Source organism: Acyrthosiphon pisum, chromosome X, assembly GCF_005508785.2.
Source record: "Acyrthosiphon pisum isolate AL4f chromosome X, pea_aphid_22Mar2018_4r6ur, whole genome shotgun sequence".
Classification (NCBI taxonomy): domain Eukaryota; kingdom Metazoa; phylum Arthropoda; class Insecta; order Hemiptera; family Aphididae; genus Acyrthosiphon; species Acyrthosiphon pisum.
This window is the reverse complement of record NC_042493.1, coordinates 29623640-29642129: the sequence shown is the minus strand read 5'-3', so window position 1 is coordinate 29642129 and position 18490 is coordinate 29623640. Positions and strand designations below refer to the sequence as shown.

The 18490-nt window shown below is 28.0% G+C and overlaps 1 protein-coding gene, 1 long non-coding RNA gene and 1 other non-coding gene across 3 annotated transcripts; 1 reads left to right on the top strand and 2 right to left on the bottom strand.

Annotated features, from left to right (window-relative positions):
• Nucleotides 1–1101: 1101 nt before the first annotated feature.
• On the bottom strand, nucleotides 1102–12990 carry LOC100569451. Its single transcript, XR_003838600.1, has 6 exons — nucleotides 12710–12990; nucleotides 5665–5796; nucleotides 5397–5568; nucleotides 3507–3602; nucleotides 2300–2391; nucleotides 1102–1119 (listed from the first exon to the last, which is right to left on the bottom strand). It is a non-coding gene; the product is annotated as an uncharacterized LOC100569451 (long non-coding RNA).
• LOC115033462 lies at nucleotides 9173–9291 on the top strand. The gene has a single exon (XR_003838819.1). It is a non-coding gene; the product is annotated as a 5S ribosomal RNA (ribosomal RNA).
• A 4136-nt stretch (nucleotides 12991–17126) lies between the features above and the next one.
• Nucleotides 17127–17720, bottom strand: LOC103309768 (leucine-rich repeat-containing protein 51-like). The gene has a single exon (XM_008186063.1). It carries the CDS (start codon nucleotides 17718–17720, stop codon nucleotides 17127–17129), a length of 594 nt encoding a protein of 197 aa, XP_008184285.1.
• Between the last annotated feature and the right edge of the window lie 770 nt (nucleotides 17721–18490).

Sequence of the window (18490 nt, the reverse complement as noted above, 5' to 3'; positions counted from 1 at the left end):
ATATCACGCATTTATTGTAAAACATTCAGTTTATATAAACATTTTATTTTTTTAAGATATAAAATTTTTTTGAACAGAAGCAAAATCATTAAGAGTATAAAATAAAGCAAGACAACACATAGAAAAATTAAATATAAATACGTAGGTACCCTTTGGGGAAAATTCCTGAAATATTATACATATATATTGGTTATGTACGCCAATTATTCAAAATAGATATGATTATTTAGGTAGACATATAAAATAAATGATATTATAAATTTAGTATAGTTTCAAAAAATAGCATTAATTAATAAAATTATAGTTGGTAAATACAAAATCTTCTATAGTAGGTACCTAATATAATTATTTTTTTATTAAAAAAATAAGTAAATATAATTTAATAATCATAAATGGAGTCTGTTCTAAACTACATAGGTAGGTAACTATTTAAAAATAAAATAAATTTAATTTTACTTTGTGTAATTAAAGTAAATCTGGGATTAACTAATGAATGTTAATGAATTGATATTAAAACAAATTAGATAAATATTCATTTAATTGACCACAAAAATATTTAAAAGTTAGTATATATATATATAATAAGCATTAAGACAGAATCTGTTTTTATCATAGGTATGCACAGGTAATTGAATAATACCATTAAAAATGTAATAATATAATACCATTAGGTATAATATATTATATGATTAAAAAATATTACTCTTCAATTTTATCGAATAATTTTTACCTTTTAACCTTCAAAGCTTTCTAGCATGCATTATATAATATAGGTACCCAGTGGCGATCGAAAGATTTTGTCACGATTGGGGAGGAGAGGTTAACATGCACTATTTTATCATTAAAAAATATAATTTATCGTTGTAAGACGATAATATTAATATCCATACCCTTCATTCCCCCCCTTTGACTAGCCACCGAAAACCTATATAATATAACCATTACTATTTAATATAACTGATGACTAGGTAGGTACCTAGTATAATACAACATACACCAATACCTACCTAACAAATAAAAATATTTTATACTACTGAGATCTTCATAGCTGATCAATACATCAATCGATTGTTATAATATTGTGTGTTTTTCAATAACTAACTAGTTGGCTTCTGTATCCTGAAAAAAATATCAAACAATATATTTAATAAGTATATAGTATTATTCACTAACCACCTAACATCGTTTAATTTTTTTCTCTAGTATTTGTAGAACTATAATACTTATAAATTATCATCTGTTATTTTATGACACCATTATTTATAAAAAAAAAATGTTTTCGGGAGCACTTTCCCTTAGTGTCCTCCCCTGCGAGGTACCGGCACTGACTCTAGTAGTCTAGTTTCTAACTCAACCTATTTGATAAATGTTATTAAGGACATGGACAGGGATGTACATGTAGAGCTTTTAAGAAACAATCAATTAGGTAACCAACTTGCAACTATATCACATGGATATGTAACCAATAGCAACCACTTATATTAAATACATTAACATAGGTGGTATTAACAAAAATGTCCATCGTAAATCTCAAAATCCTTTCTTAAATTTGTAATAAACAAAATTAAGGGCCACTTATTTATCGAGATAACTACTATCCTGCCTCTCAAGTTGGACTTGCAAGCAAGAGACATATACAAAATTTCATTAAATTTTGGTTTCGGAGATTACTAGATTAACGAATATCGTGACATGATATCTATATAATATATAAAATCCAAATACCACTGACATACTGATCACTAGCTGTATCTGAAAAACTACTCAACGTACGAACTTAAAATTTGTAATAGTATTTCCTCTAATAATTTAACCGTGCAATAAGAAAGGATTTGCCTAAATTCGCATTTTAAAGAGGTGCTCAAACAGGGATATTGAGGTTCACGATGGAAATTGGAAATTGTATTTTTATTTATTTTATAAATAGTTGCCATTGGTTACAGTCTACAGTAGAAATTAGTATTTATTTATTATTGGTTTCCATTGGTTATTTAGGCAGATCAGGTACAAGATAGCATCAAATCAAATTATTAAACATTGTCTACCATGGTGGAAGAGGTGTCGAAAGGAGTTGAACAATCTTAATTTTTTTTAAGAGTTTCAATTTTTAACGAGCAACGGATTGCACGGATTCAGCTAGTTTTTATATTATATTATATAGATTTTAATGTAACCTCTCCCATAGAAAATATCTGTGCATGTCACTGCATAACAGAGATAATACATATAAATGAGAAAAAATGAGTAAAAAAGAGTAAAAAAACCTCAATGAGAATCAAACACTCAGCTCGGAAATTACCCATTTGCGCCAAAAAATTAATTCGTTTTGGGTACAGCCTACTTGAGCCAAAAGTGTTTTTTTTTGACAGCCTATTTGGGCCAAATGTTTACCTGCGTAAACATCTTACAATAACGTCTTGGTGTAATAAATATTTAAAGATGTATGTTATAAATTATATAGCTAAAAACTAAGTTATTTTTATAAGTCTTTAGATTTTAAAGTTTTGTATATTACCTATTGCGCACGTAGATTGAAAAAAATGTGTATTATTGATAACTATTTTTTAATAATCCTATTTAATGACTATGATTTAAAAATAATTGTATAATTAATTATTATTTAGAAAATAATATATTAGTTTATCATAATTTATAAAAAAATGTGTAAGTAGGTAGGTACTTATAACTATTATTATAACCCAAAAAATTTTTTTAAAAATGTGTATAATTGATAATTATTTGAAGAAAATCGTAAATTATAGTGACTGATTAAAAAAAAAATTGATTTATTTTGATTTATTTGAATTTTAATTTTAACGTAGGTCTTATCTTTAAAATATATGAATTTAACCAATACGTTATTATAAAATGTTTACACAGATAAATTTACCGGAAATGTGCTGAACCCAAAATGGATAAATTTATTTGGCGTAGGTACTAAATATACTAAATGGTATCCCTCAGCTCGGATAGTCGGAGAATAGAAAAATAATTGTATTAACACTAGTCTAAGGTTTTATAAAAATGACATATCAGTCAGCTTATTATACCTAGTCAGTTCGGTACGTTATTAACTATAAGTAAATTATAAATTTTAATGTCTAAAGTTTGGGATACAAATGTAATCGCTAATTATCATATACGAAATACAATATACCTATTTTATACCTATATTAAAAATATAACTCACTTGTCTTATTATTATTTGTATGTGTACTATGTAATACTGAGATCAGGAACATTCGTTGCATTTTGAAAATTTTTTTGAAGTCACATGTTAGCAACACAAGCATTTATCTTACTGTAAATGTAAATTTTAAAACAAATTGTATAAAATATGTTATTATTATTATTATTATATATAGGTACAAAAGATCAGGTTATTAATTATTAATTAATAAACAAATAACAATACACATAGATAGGTACAAACTCAAAGTAATAAATTGTTAAGAATATCGGAATCAAAAAAGTTTTATTTACCTTAAAAATCGTTAAAATTTAATAATCAAATGTTTTAATTTTTTTCATTCGTACGGGTGAATAACAGGTACTGTTATTTGTGTCTTCTGGTGGTAAATTCAATGCTTCTTCCGGCTTGTCTAGAAAAAATTATTACATAATTAAGGTAATAAATATACCTAGATGCATAGACAAAAGTTTAGAATCGGTTGATAAAAACTATAATTTTCTTGCGAGGGACTGAACAGGAAAATGATTTTTTAACTAGGACCAACATGTTACAGTTTTGTTAAGGACAGTCTAACAAATGTATTAATAACCAAAGTTGGGCATTAACGATTTAAAAGTTAAAATTAAGTTAAAACGTTAAATTAGTTAACTCGTTACTTTTTTTTCAAGATTAACGTGTCAACTCCATGTTAATTTTATTTCAAAAGTATCTAAATTAAGTTAATTTTCGTTCGAAGAATAATGCAAATTTTTTAATGAGGTTTTTACTTTGATGTATCATTTTAAAATTCCCAAATAATTTTCTTGAGCGTAAAGAAAAACTATCTAATAAACCATATTATGTGTTTGGAATTTCATATTTATGAAAATTAGCAAATTTTAACTTAACATTAAATTGAGTTCCCTTTTTTTCAAAGTTAACTTTGAACTTGACAAGTTAACGAAAAAAATGCGTAGTAACTTTTAACTTAACTCAAATGTATTATTTTAAAATAACTTAACTTAACGAGTTAAAAAAAATCATTGACTTGCCCAGCTTTCTTAATAACCAAGACTAGGTTCACCAATTTTTCTTAAAGAACCAGAACAATAAAATAATAAATATACATAAATAAAATTGGGGCCCGGTGTGCACTAATGTGTTCTGCGGTCAAGCATCGGCTGGCGTCGTTAGTTCCCGGATGGGCGATCACCTGGATTTTCAGTGACGAATCCTCGCCCCACATACATGTGTTCCTCAAGCAATTGTAACCCACCCCAACAAAAAAAAGAGGTAAATGGCCATAGATGCTAATGATCGATGCTTATAATATTTTTCAACTACTATAATAACAATATATCAGCTGAGCCTTGTATTAAATTTTCTCACATTTTTACTCAACCATTAAAGTTTTATTGACAATTATAGAAAAAACACTAAAACAATGGAAAGCTGACAATGTCCATAAACAGCTTGAAACGAGTCAAAATAATTCCAAAATTGTATGATTTTCATTTTCTATACAATGTATAGAAAATGAAAATATAAATATTTAGTAAAATTTCCATGTAGGTACCTATCTAAAGTTATTTGTTTTTGAATTACAACAAAATAAGAAAATCTCTACATGAGAAATCGAGTAAATATTCAATGTTGTAAAAATATGAACTTCAAGCGCTCATAAACATTTAATTTGACTTTCTTGAAGACAAAGATTTTTTTGATAAAGGTAGACAAACTTATGACGTATCTTGTATTACCTATATTTTCCAATCTTAGATTTAAAAAGAAAAATGTTTATGAATTTCTAACTCAAAATAATTTCGTGATTTTTACGTATTTTGTCAAGATTTTAATTTTAAAGGCTTAGTCATACAGGAAGCGGTCTGCCCACGCGGCTACTGTAAAATAATATACAACCGATCGCTGCCCGCCGCGGTCAGCGTACACGTACACCATGGCAGCCAGCTTTATTTTTTACCTACCTACCTAAAAAAAATATCGGTCATAATATACCTACCTACTCATTCTTAAATTAATATATATATTTTAACTGAAAATAAAATTATTTTTTCAAAAATACAGTCGAGTCTCAATAACTCAAATCTAGAAGGAGAAAAAAAATTGTACTTAAAAATATTCTGAGTTATAAAGGTTTTCAAGCTATCGAGGTTTGAGTTATCACGAGTCACGACTTTACTGTATGTATATAATATATATTTACCATAAGATATAATGAAAGTGTTGTTATAGTTTGGTCGACAGCAATTGAATAGTAAGCATTTAGACCAAAAACAACAAACAACACATAGTACTCCAATTAATACACAACTAGTTATGAAACATATTGCGATGATCATAAGCCAATCAGTTGGAGGTTCTTGCATGTTAATTTGCTGAAAAAACATTTAAGTTATCAACATAATAATGTAATATTAATATATTTTTATACTCAAGTAAAAATATCAAATATTTACGATGTAGGTACTTACATTTTATAAAACAAAACAGCTGTAGATTAAATAAAAAACATAACTTAGTTGAAGAATACACTGATAGGGACTTCTATATTATCTTATATCCTCTTATTCGCGGTATAGTACTATAGTGGCTGATATTTTTTCCTGTAACAATAATATAAATTATAATATAGGTATTTATTATTAATTTTGTATTAAATTTATAATATTTTCAATTAGGTATTTATAAATATTAATACCTTATAGGTACTAATAACCTAACCTATAGGTATATAATTTTCATGAGTACCTAACATTAAAAGTCATAAATTATAATTCATACCGGTACCTACTTAATAATTATATATATAATATATATATATATATATATATAGGTACCAATCAATACTTTTAGATAAGTACTAATACTTATGTAGGTAGATAAATTAGTATAGATAGGGTACTCCATGTTGTTAACATTAGTCATGAATACATATATTTTAAATAGATAAGAACCTAATTTTATTAAATAATAATAAGTGAAATAAATAAATATGCTTATGTTTAGAGCACAGTTAACATTTTAGTAACTTAGATAAACTTAGCATACGTTTTTAGTAAGTAAACTAGGTAATTTAAACTATTTTAATTTTAATTGAATAACGTAACGCCATGTGTAAACTAGCCGCATTAAACATATGAACTAGGTACCTATACATGTATTATTCTGCTGTGTTGAAAGTATAAAGTTGTGCAACGAAAGTAAATTATACAAGAATATTATATTATACAAAAATCATACAAGTATAAGTTATAAGTCATAACTATATTATATTTTAAACTTAACTACGTAGGTACCTATATACAACTCAGGTATTTTTACGGGTAACTTTTATCTGAACTGGTTAAAAACTATAGATTAAAAAACATTAGTTAATAATTATGGTTATAAATATATTTTAACAAAACATATACAGTATAATATAGTTATTTTATTATAAAAAAGTTGGTAACCTTTTCCAATAGGTATTTTTTTAATTTCAATAAATGTTTAAAACAATACCGGGAACTTATTTGTTTGTATATAAATTATATAATATGCTTAGTTAATATTTCTATTCATAGGCCATAATTCATGGCTGACCTGGGAACCAATCCCTCTGCAGACTCAAATTGGGATTACATAAATCAATATTCTGAGCCCTTTGAATATAATAAGGCACTGAACAAAAGAGCGGCTGTTCAACGGCTATTCTATTCACAAATCCTAATTTTAAGTACGACAAATTATAATTACTCCCCTACGCAGTCACCAGCCATATTTTGACATTTACTCCCTTTCTATACCCATTTTTACGAATATATATATCATAACAGAACAGATTTTTTTAATGTTTTACTATCCGGTGAAAAAAATACAACGGACCAATTGAGGTTCTATCAGGGGTGTCATTTGCGAGTGCATGGGTTGAAGGGTGTGCATATGGCATTTACATCTCATATCATATTGTATAATATTTAAACCTAGTCTTTATATTATATAGATTTTCTAGTGGCATTTTTTGGAGTTTATGTTACACAAATAACATTTTGATATGGTTTTAACTCATAAATGTGATCATTATTTTATTTTATTTTTTATTTTAATTCTCCTTATACATAAAGCTAAAATATTTAATAGACATTTTAAGTACTGAGAGAAGTAATGTGAAAGTGGTCCCATCGAGTCAGCTCTAAAACATACGCAAAACAAAATCCTTTAATATTATTATAACTGTACCTATCTTCAATTATCTTTTGAATTTCCATTTGCTGAATAATTTTTAATTTAAAAATATGTTAATTTAACCTTTTTGTATTATGTATAATACTTTTATATACTCGTAATAGACGTACATATTCGTTTTTGTATGTATTAAAGAAAAAACAATAAACTATTATTACAATTTAAATGTTTAATAATAATTTTTAAATCTGAGAGTCGTGAACGATTCTGTTTTTGGCTGGCAATTAGTAATGTTTTTATTTTCTACGCTAATGTATTCCTGTGAACTGTAAAGTCTAGTTTACTCTATGACAGTACGTTATTCAAAAAAGTTGTTAAGTAACAATTAAAACACTTTAATCGCTTATGTTTCCGGACATTCGTGAGCAACCACCAACCGTATCTATACCTCGTAGGTATTTACACTGGACCAAAAAAAGTGCGTTCAGATCCGTTTAATTAACCGTTTAATTAGTTCTAGGTACCTAGTCTGATGGTTGTGACGCCTCACTAAATTGAATAAATCAAATTTAATAGATTTAGTTCACTAAATGTCAGCACTTAACCTTCTGAACTAAAAATGGTCAGTTCACACACGTCAACTAGCTAAATTACTCGATATGCCTATTGCCTACTCAATACTTACTAAATTACTAACATATTATAACGTGAACACTGAATTATATGCTTAATAGCGAGTGACCTATGAACTACAATCCCACGGATCACCTAACCTGATAGTATCAATATACGTATATATAATTTATATCGTATATATGTTACCGACAATGATGTAAATTAGGTATAGGTAATAACGTAAATGCCTATCAATATTACAAACTCCTAACATTAGTAGTCGATATCGGCAATGTCTAGGCATTAACTGCGACAACATAGACAAGGTTGTAAAATTTAAATATTTTGCTAACACATTTACAGCTATGACTAGAAAATTACTTTAATGTCTTATAGTAATAGACAATGTTGATAATTTTGTTTAGCGAAATACTGAAATTGGGTCAGAAATTTAATAATTTATGCTAGATAAATTATATACTTATTATTACATAAATAAAATAAATAAGTGAAAAATGTATTTTCACAATTTTATGTACTATGATACTTTGAAGGTAGGTACTAAAGGTAGATACTATAGATACATGTTAGCGTTGTACTATAGTGGACATGCGTGTGTACACATATTATAATTGAATGAATATAAATATTTATTAATTATTATAATAAATAAAATATCGCGATTTATATTGTGAACCTACTATATAGATGACATATTATCATATGTCACATAATGATATGTATCCGATAGAATGATAGATGACTATATTTAACTTAAAATGTACGACCATTGACATATAAGAGCCGGAAAGAACGTTATTGTTAATAGTGTTAGTACCGTCTATAGATAAATCGACTAAACAACGCAAGGCCGTTTCTAATTAAAATGTACAAATACATTTTTTAAACTTTTACATACTTAACTATTTACAACTTATAATAAGTATCTAAGATTAGAGTTCACCTAACAACCAGCTTACAGTAGATTTTTGATTTGAATTGATTTAAGATTTTTATCAATTATGTCTGAAAAAGCCCGGAGTTATCGTCATTCGCTAGGAAATATTTCTAAATGCATCATTGGCTATTGTCTGAAAATAATGGACATTAGCGTTATTGACCAGTCATTAATTTACATCTTTGCTGGTATTATAGACACATAATATTATTTTAACATTCAGTGTGATATCACCTGTACTCGCCAACGACTATACCACGTTGAATACACCAGTTCTCGTCCGATCACTGAAGTTCAGCAGCGTCGGGCGCAGTCAGTACTTGGGTGGGTGACCGCTTGAGAACACTGCGTGCCGTTGGCAACTTTTTTTTATTTTTTTACATTCACATTATTATAATACTAATTAATTATTACCTATACAACTTCTAGATATTTTTTCATTTTATCATAAAACTTATAAGTTTTTAATAAAAATATGTTTTTGGCTGCGTACAGATATTTAATTTTTTTAACCAATTCTAATAATAGAAGTTTTCTTTCTCATGGCTATTTGTTAACAACATCGTATAAGATAGGTACATAGGTTTTCCTTGTATAGGAAAAATATCGAGTAGCGTGCTATGGTAAGTTTTTTTATAAAAGTCCACGTTGACTATATACGTATTATCAATAAACATTAAATAATAAGCTTCAATTTGAATCTTGTACTACTTAAATTATTATACATATTACATTTTTTTCACTGTTATTGGCCATAATTCACTTGGCCGTTAACATTGAAGGCAAAACAAACAAACCGAAGATACTTAAAATTTACACCATATGTTTAAAAGCTCGGAGTTAGGTATCGTCATTACCTAAAAATAATGTACATTAGCGTTATTTCCTAGTAAATATCGTATACTGTCTAATTTGATCGGAAATATCGTTATTGACTAGGGGTTAACGTAAATTCCTTAATTTACGTCTTCACCGGTAACATATAATATAAATTATACATTTATACATAATATATTTATTACCTTTAATCTTTAAACGAAAATTATTCTACCAGAAAATGTTTTAGCCCTTTGCTCTATGTTCAACTTATAAGTAGGGCTGTTAATTTAATGTATTTAAAAACCTTAAAAGTACACTTCAAATCTTAAAAAAGTCAGTAGAAAATGCACGCATAAGTAGACAAAGAACCATAATTTGAAAAACATAAAAATCTATAAAGTGTAAAATATTTTTAATTAAAAATATTATTTAATTAGGTAGGTGTGATAAGTGTGTATAGAACATGTAAACTATTTTTAACACGAATATTTAAAAATGCGTATACAAAGTATATTAAAAATATCTAAAAAAGTAATGAAAAATGCAAAATTTAAGTTTCATAATTGAATTCATTAGCACCTAATTCAAGCTTTGTGTTAAGGGAGCTATATGTTTTATATTATAAGCTAAAAATAGTGTATTTTTTTAAGAAATTAAATAACCCTACTTATAAGTTATAAGTATGTAACTACTAACTAAATTATTATTTATACATGAATATAATATAACATGAATAATGTATATTGAATATTATGAATTAATCAGCCAAAAAAACCGAGCAATAATTTAATCAGGCACACCTGCACTCTGCAGAGATGACACAAATCAAAATTTAACCAAGATTAAAAATGTAATTTCTATTTTAAGGTATTCAATGCACTTTTGAAACAATATACCTATTATTGAAATATTATTAATATTTGCTAATTGCTTTTACTTTGTTTGGGTTCTTCTAACTCTCTTTTTAGTTTTTTCTATTCAAACCAAAATTTGATTTATATAGTAGCTGCAGCTGCATCATCGTGATGATTTATCTAGTTATATACTTATATCTACGATCTAGTAAATCCAGCATTGCTTAACATAATATTACCACTGTAGATTTACGTAATTTGTAAATGGTGGAGCCTCCCTATATATAGTATATAATATGCATTCACAATTCACGCACATTTTTTTATAAAACCCCTTCTTCTTTTGCCTGCCAAGAATAATATCTTATGTTTTTAATTTTTTTTTTTTCAGTGTTTACCTACTTTAATAATATTACTATACAACTGGTATATTATAGCTATATCGTCATATCGAATATATTCTGACCGGGTAATGATTTTAAAATGGCCAACAAACATTTTGGCACTAATAATATTAAAAACTAGCCTGCTACTTGCTGCGCAGCATATGCCCGTAAATTTATTTTAAAACGTAAAACCCCCTTTTTTTATAATTATATTCTGGACATTATCCTGGAACATATTTTGTGCGTTCCAGGATGTTTTAATGTTACATGGGGAGACCAAATCCAAAATCGATAAGAATCTTGCGATTTTAAGAAACCCACATGTTTTGTGTTTAAGTTTAAAAATGTATATTACAATAAATGCCAATTATTGAGAACAATGAAGGTTCAATCGTTATTTTACAGTACCTCAGTAAATACTTAAATGGCATTACCGGTTTTTAGTCATAGGTACCCATCAATAAGTGAAATTGAATATTACAAGTTATCTACCCGATCTTATAATTAATTTAAAATAAATTGTATCAACATTAAACTTTTTTATGAATAAAAATAAAATAAACCGTTATCTCTTACTATATATAGTTCAATTTATAGGTAAAATATTAAGTACCACTTCCAAATAAATATGTTCTACATTTATATAGTTACATATACATTATATAATACATATATGTATATTATAAAATATCTAAAAAATATATAATAATTGTTACAGCCAAAGATTCAACTTCAACATTTCTTTTAGAACGTTAAATATACAAACAATAATAATACTACAATATGTGCCCTTCACCAAGATTTTCATATCAATTACTAAGATTTTATAGTGTCATGCACTGATAATTTTACATAGGTAGGTAGATACCTACCTGGTACGTACTTTCTAAACCAAAATAACTACTTTCTAAAAGTATATAGTAGTACCAATTTAAAAAAATATATACATTATTAAATATAATAAAAATAGTTTTTAATCATAACATATATATTTAATAATTTTTAAAGCGATAGTGTTTATTGTTTAATTATGAATTAAAAAAAAAAATTTTAATAGTTTATGTCCATATTGATTATGTTTATTTAAAAATCACCAAATTAGTAACAAAATAATATTATACTATTCATGAGTTATGACGCACATTATTATAGAATATATCAATATGTTATTTTATAGGTAAGCTATACAAACCTATGTAAATACGTCATAATTCTATTTAATTTAATTTTAGAAAATAAATATAAATTTTTTTATTACTTATTATAATATTATGAACGTATATAATAATTTTCTCTTTGTAGAGCAGTATAGAAACATACCTAACATGTTTTTTTTTATTAATTTTAAACTTCATTGTAAATTGTTATAAAAATATATCATATAGTTAATCTAAAGTAAAATATTTGTCTAGTTGACAAGTGACAACGTAATTTACGATTTTTTTATTGTGTTCATCATAATATTATACACATCATGTAAGTAAGTACCTACATATGAATGTATAAATGATATCATAATCATAATATAATATAGGGGCACCAAATTAAATAACCTACTCGACACTATAAATTATAATATTATACTCATCATACGTATAATAATTAGGCGGGAAACGAGAGCGTATTTATAACGATACTTTTACCGTTTACGATACATAATAATAATTATGCAAATAAAAATACATTATATTATCTTATAATCAAAAATTATTGAACTCACTTCTGTACATCAATATGCACGCTGCAGGTATCGCAACTACCTGTACGTTATAATTATAAGGATTACGGTGGAATGTTTCTGCCGAAAAAATACAATAAAAATAAAACACGAAAACTTTTATCGATCTTCAGTAGGCATTATTATTATTGTTGTTGTCCTGCTACCGTTGTACGCCGCAACCGCCCGCCCGACGACACCATGTACGGACTTGCCGTCTACGACTGGCGACTGCCCACCCGAGTGACTACTACACAGCGCGGCACTCGCGACAAGCGGGTGGGCGACTCAGAGCGCCTGCTTCAATGCAGAACGTATTTTGTGTAGTGCGGCGACGCGGCACACGACCGAAGAGTAATAATCAATCGGAACGAATCCGACCGTTAGATGGCGTCGCGAACCCCGCCGAAAATATCCGCAAATTGTATAATATTCATTCGTACCTGGCTGTGTACTAATAATAAATAATAATACATATAATCATATTGAATATTGATATTGTGAAGATATTCTACAGATCCCTGCATCATAGACGTGAAGGGAGGGGGCTAATATTTTCTCAAACCCTCCTCCGACCGCTCTTAAAAAGAGATCGATAAAATAATACAAAAAGTTGTTATAATATTATTATAGGTACCCGATACAATAACAATATATTATTTATAAATTAACAGTTTTGGGTAAATTACTTTTGTAAAGTAATAAAATTACGTTACTTGTTACTTTAAATATTTTTATTTAAATTACATTCACGTTATCCCGTTTTCCGACATTATTTTTATCACGTTACTCAACTTTTTCATTCAAAAAGTAGGGTGTAATAAATAACGTTAATTTTTTTTTTTAAATAATTACAGTAACAGTCCATAACGAATAATAAGTATTAGGTACATCGTTACATTGTTAATGACTCAATTTTGTACAATATGAACAAAATGTATGAGTATTAATTCCTGAGATATTTAATAAAATCGTCGATTATTATTTATTATGAAAACTTTCGGAATCGTATATAAATGTTATTGATTTTTAATTTTTCACAAATATTCTAGCCTCTAGTTTTTGTCATACATTTTACATTCATAACTTATTATAATAATGTTGAAAATAACACGCTACTCCATATAGAAATTACCTACTATTAAAAAGTAATTTCGTTACAACCACGTTAATTTAAAAAAAATTTAATGTAATTACAACAGCGCTACTGTGAAAGTAATTTCGTTTCAGTAATTTGTATTTTGCGTTACGTTACTACACAACAATGTAAATTTAAAATATTGCATTATCTCTGTCCAAACAATGTTCTACCTGTGTAAGCTCAGTTTCCATAGAATCTAGAATGAAAAAGCCATTGATAAAAAAGCTACGGGATAAAAAAATCCATAGATAAAAAGAAACGGATTTATTTTTCTCCTAAAACAATTAATTTAGTACAATGTATTATTATTTTTTTTTAAATTTAATACAAATTAATATAATTTAAAAAGGTTATATCTAAAAATAAGTAATAAGTATAAACTGATAATTTGTCACTAACAGTGGCGTAGCCAGGGGGGTTTTGGTGTTTAAACCCCCTCCATTGACGTTTTCCTTCCTAATAAATAAATTATTTATAGGGTTCGGGACTGCTTGCAAGTTATAAATTGGTCTTATGAAATGGTGAAATTGAATACAAAGTTTGAATTTGTATATTTGTGTATTTTTTAACTTAAATGTAAGTACATACGATTGTCGGGAAAAATTATATTTGGATAACATTGAAAAATATCTTAAAAAATATTATGTTTGGTTAGGTACAATAGGCGATAATTTTGAAATTTGGGGAGGCCGAAGCCTTTTATAATACCATACTATTATAAAACTGAATAAGCTTAAAAAAATTAAGTTAATGTTTGGGAGTGGCGGAGGGCTGTTAAAGTTGTTGGTGGAGCTTGGCTACAGTTGGCCCTATTTTCTTACATGTAAGATTTCATAAGTCTCTTAAAACTGTGACAAAACTGTGTTTAAACTATAGTTGACATCTAGATTGTAGATTGTACGAAGAAATGAACATTAGTAGATATAGGTACGTGTTTGTTTATCAAGGTGGTCACATATCACGTTATTCGTTATTACTTATTTATTAACCTAGTACCTATTGTATACCAGTATTTTTAAAAATAAAGTTGTTATATATTTATTTATCAGGTTTATATACCTACTTATTTTTTATGATTTTTCAAAAATAATATAAACATGTTGCTACATAGTACATATATTTAAGCATATTTTGAGAATTTCGACTGCATATTTCGATAATTTTTAGTGCAACAAGTCAAGTCCTGAACCCTAAATTTATTTATATACGAAAACTGTAAAAACTTAGTTTTAATCTATGCTTAAAACACCCCTCATTTGATAATCGTGGCTACGCCACTGGTCACTAATAATTGGACTAATCTTATCGCCGTATCTTAGTCGTATTACCTATTGGTGTTTATCATTTGGAGTTGGACAATAATTTGGAACGTAAATATTTGGATGGTAATCGAACAATATACTGTGTGATTGTGTCTATAATCCAATATTATTATAGGTTGACAGAAATATATTATTAGGGAGTTGATAAAATTGTATTTTCTATGCGCTTTATTTAATGATCAGTCTGTGTACGATGTAATTGTCGTGAAATAAAATAGTCTATGGTGTTAAATTTGTAAAAATTATTTCATTTTTTTTGCAGAGTTTTTTGAATTTTGTTTAATAGAAATTGTCAAAAACTAATAAAGGAGAAAATACAATTTGTTTTAATGGTCATATATGTAACATTATACCTACGTCATTAAGCATTTGTAAATAACATGGCGTTGTATGAAAGTTTGTTCTCTCAAGTGTACGGGGACAATGTATACCAAATTGTAATATAACAATCCTGTAAAAACAAATCCTCAAAAGCATGTACCCGAAACAGAAAAAAAAATGTTACTAAATGTATACAGAAAATGAAGGATCAAGTAACTTTTTCTAGTATGATAAATTCTGTAGAAATATTTACGGAAAATGTATCTAAAATAGAAATATAAACTAAAGCTATAGATTGCCCATTGAAATCGAACCAATAACGAAACAGAAGAATGGGACCATCGTTTTTCAAAATTAGTAGGCATCTTTCTGTTTGGTCATTTATTTAAAAAATGAGGTTTAAGTTGTCTTTTGACGCAACAAAGTTAGCCAAATTTGCAATAGGCAATTTCAATAGAAAAAAAACTTATGAAACGATGCAAGACAAATTATATAAAATATGTAGTGATGGCTTAACACAACGGACAATAATTGATGAATATTTGACAGCTTTTGGTTACACAATAACATTATTTTAATTTTTTTTTATATTTTTATACATTATTACATTTTTTTAGTAGGTAATAAATCGAATCGGATAAAATAATAAAAATGAAAGGTGAAATAAAGATTATATTTTGATATATTTTAAGGGTGGAACGTTGAACAAGGATAAAATAGAAAATTAAACTTTATTAATTTTGTAAATGGTTTTATTTAGGGAGGTACTATACAAGAAAAACAAACCATTTTTATATAGTGCAATATAATAAAATATTATCGATGATTTTTTTTTTAATTACAGAAATTAACGTAGGTGCACGATACTATATGCTAAACACTCTAAATGTGTGTAGTGTGTACCTACTACATTAGGTGTGTATCATACACCGTATTACACACAATGTAGGTGGTTTTTCATATGCTGTAGGAGGATGGAAAATCTTTACCTGAACCTATCGAAAATACTGAATAGGCAGGACTCTATTCCACCTAGCCACCCCCCCCCCCTGCCACAAGGACAAAGAACATGAATACAATAGCTTAACTATTGGTAGTTAAGACTTAAGAATTTACAACTATATGTTCTGTCAGACTACATTGCATGTTATATACCTAATTGATACTTATATCATATTAAATACTATATTATTAACCATGGATTGGTGCATTTTTTAATTAATAATAATAGAATAACAATAATAATCGATTTAAATTTAAAATTTTAAACCTCGACAATTTAGTCGTTACTTTAACTTATTTAGTTATTTTTTAAAAAGATATAATATAATATAAATAATTGATTTAGGTGTTATTAACATTTTTAATAATTTTCGTAACGGCAACATAATTACCTATATACAATGCAGGACTGCAATAGAGTATAATATTAATAAAATAATACATTATGACGTTATCTCGTTAATGTATATTATAATAATATAATATGTCCACAACCTGTTGTCATTGCGCGTCTCTCCACAGCAGTTGATGCCATCATGATAATAATATTATTATTATTGTAACGACGTCACTAAACAGTTCCATACTTTAATACTCCGTGGCCTATTTACACGCTATCGTTTTCAGCAGTTGATCATGATTTCTGGCGCATTAAATAGTTCTTGATGAAACTTTCCAAAGCTATGGGTGGCAAGAGGCGCCTCTCACTTTCCGTCACGCTGACGAAGTCAAGCCTGGTGATGCGCTTCAACAAGGATAGGACCGCGGTCCGGTAACCGCGGTACTCGGCCACCGGGTTGTTCTGCAGCGTCACCGACCTGAGCCGGGGCAGCCGGTTGATCCGCACCACGGCGCACAGACTGGCCAATCGGTTGTGGTGCAAGTACAGCGTACTCAGATTTGGGAACCCCAGCAGCACATCTGACAGGTCGGTCAACTGGTTGTGAGACAAGTCTAGCCAGCAGAGGGCATTTGGCTGCCAGAACAGTCTGTCAACCAGCAGCCGGATGTCATCTAAGCCACCTGTCAACCGGTTGTGGCTCAGTAACAACGACGCCGTTTTGTACCTGCCATCGCGCTTGGCCGGCACGCCCAACATCCGGTACGAACTGACGAAGCCCGAGGAGAACACGCGAAGCGAGCTGGGCTCCAGTGACTCCAGGTCTTCGAACGACAGGTCCAGTGGTTTGGCCCGTTTGTATAAAAATGGTACTTTCATCGATTTCATAATTATTAGTAGTAATTTGTTATTTCACGTGTAATTTTAGTTTTTGTTATAACATATCACGAATAATAGTTCTCATATCAACGGATCGTCGTATTTAATATGGTATGTTATTGTAATAAACAAACAATTTTGAAATTCACAATAAAATATATATTATATCAGATATTATACAGGTGCCATGGTATTTTTGACATCCAGATCTCCTACTTTTCTGGTGGATTTTCCTAAAATGTTATTTCATATGAACCTTGTCTTCACAATCAAAAAAAAAAAAAAAAGTGGATAAGTGGATGTCGCTCAGATGTACAGTAGATTAGAAGTGGGTCACTGCGTAATGGATGGTGTTAAATTTGAACTCAATGGTATAATATCATTGTATAAGAAAAATGATTCTGTGCGAAACGGTCAGTCAGCCTATGATATTACAAAGTATATTTGATAATATTATTGTGAATAAAGTAATTTATATATTTAACCTATTTACGTGGAATCTTGTTTTAAATTTTCAATCCTTAGCTATAAAAGTTTAACATTTTATACATTTTTAACTACAAAGTAATTATTAAATTTGAAATTTGATAAATGTTTTCAAAATTCAAACTTTAAATGCTTATAAAAAAAAATTGTGTATACGTATTTTTAATATTTTTCAACTGCTATTGTAACAATATATCAGGACCCAAATTTTCACGCTTTTTTACCCAACAAATAAAATTTTATTGATATTTATAGAAAAAAAAACTAAAAAATTGAAAAAATGACAATGTCCG

Excerpts from the sequence above, each read along its gene's own strand:
- LOC103309768 (XM_008186063.1), bottom strand. The coding sequence starts at position 17,720 with ATGAAATCGATGAAAGTACCATTTTTATACAAACGGGCCAAACCACTG.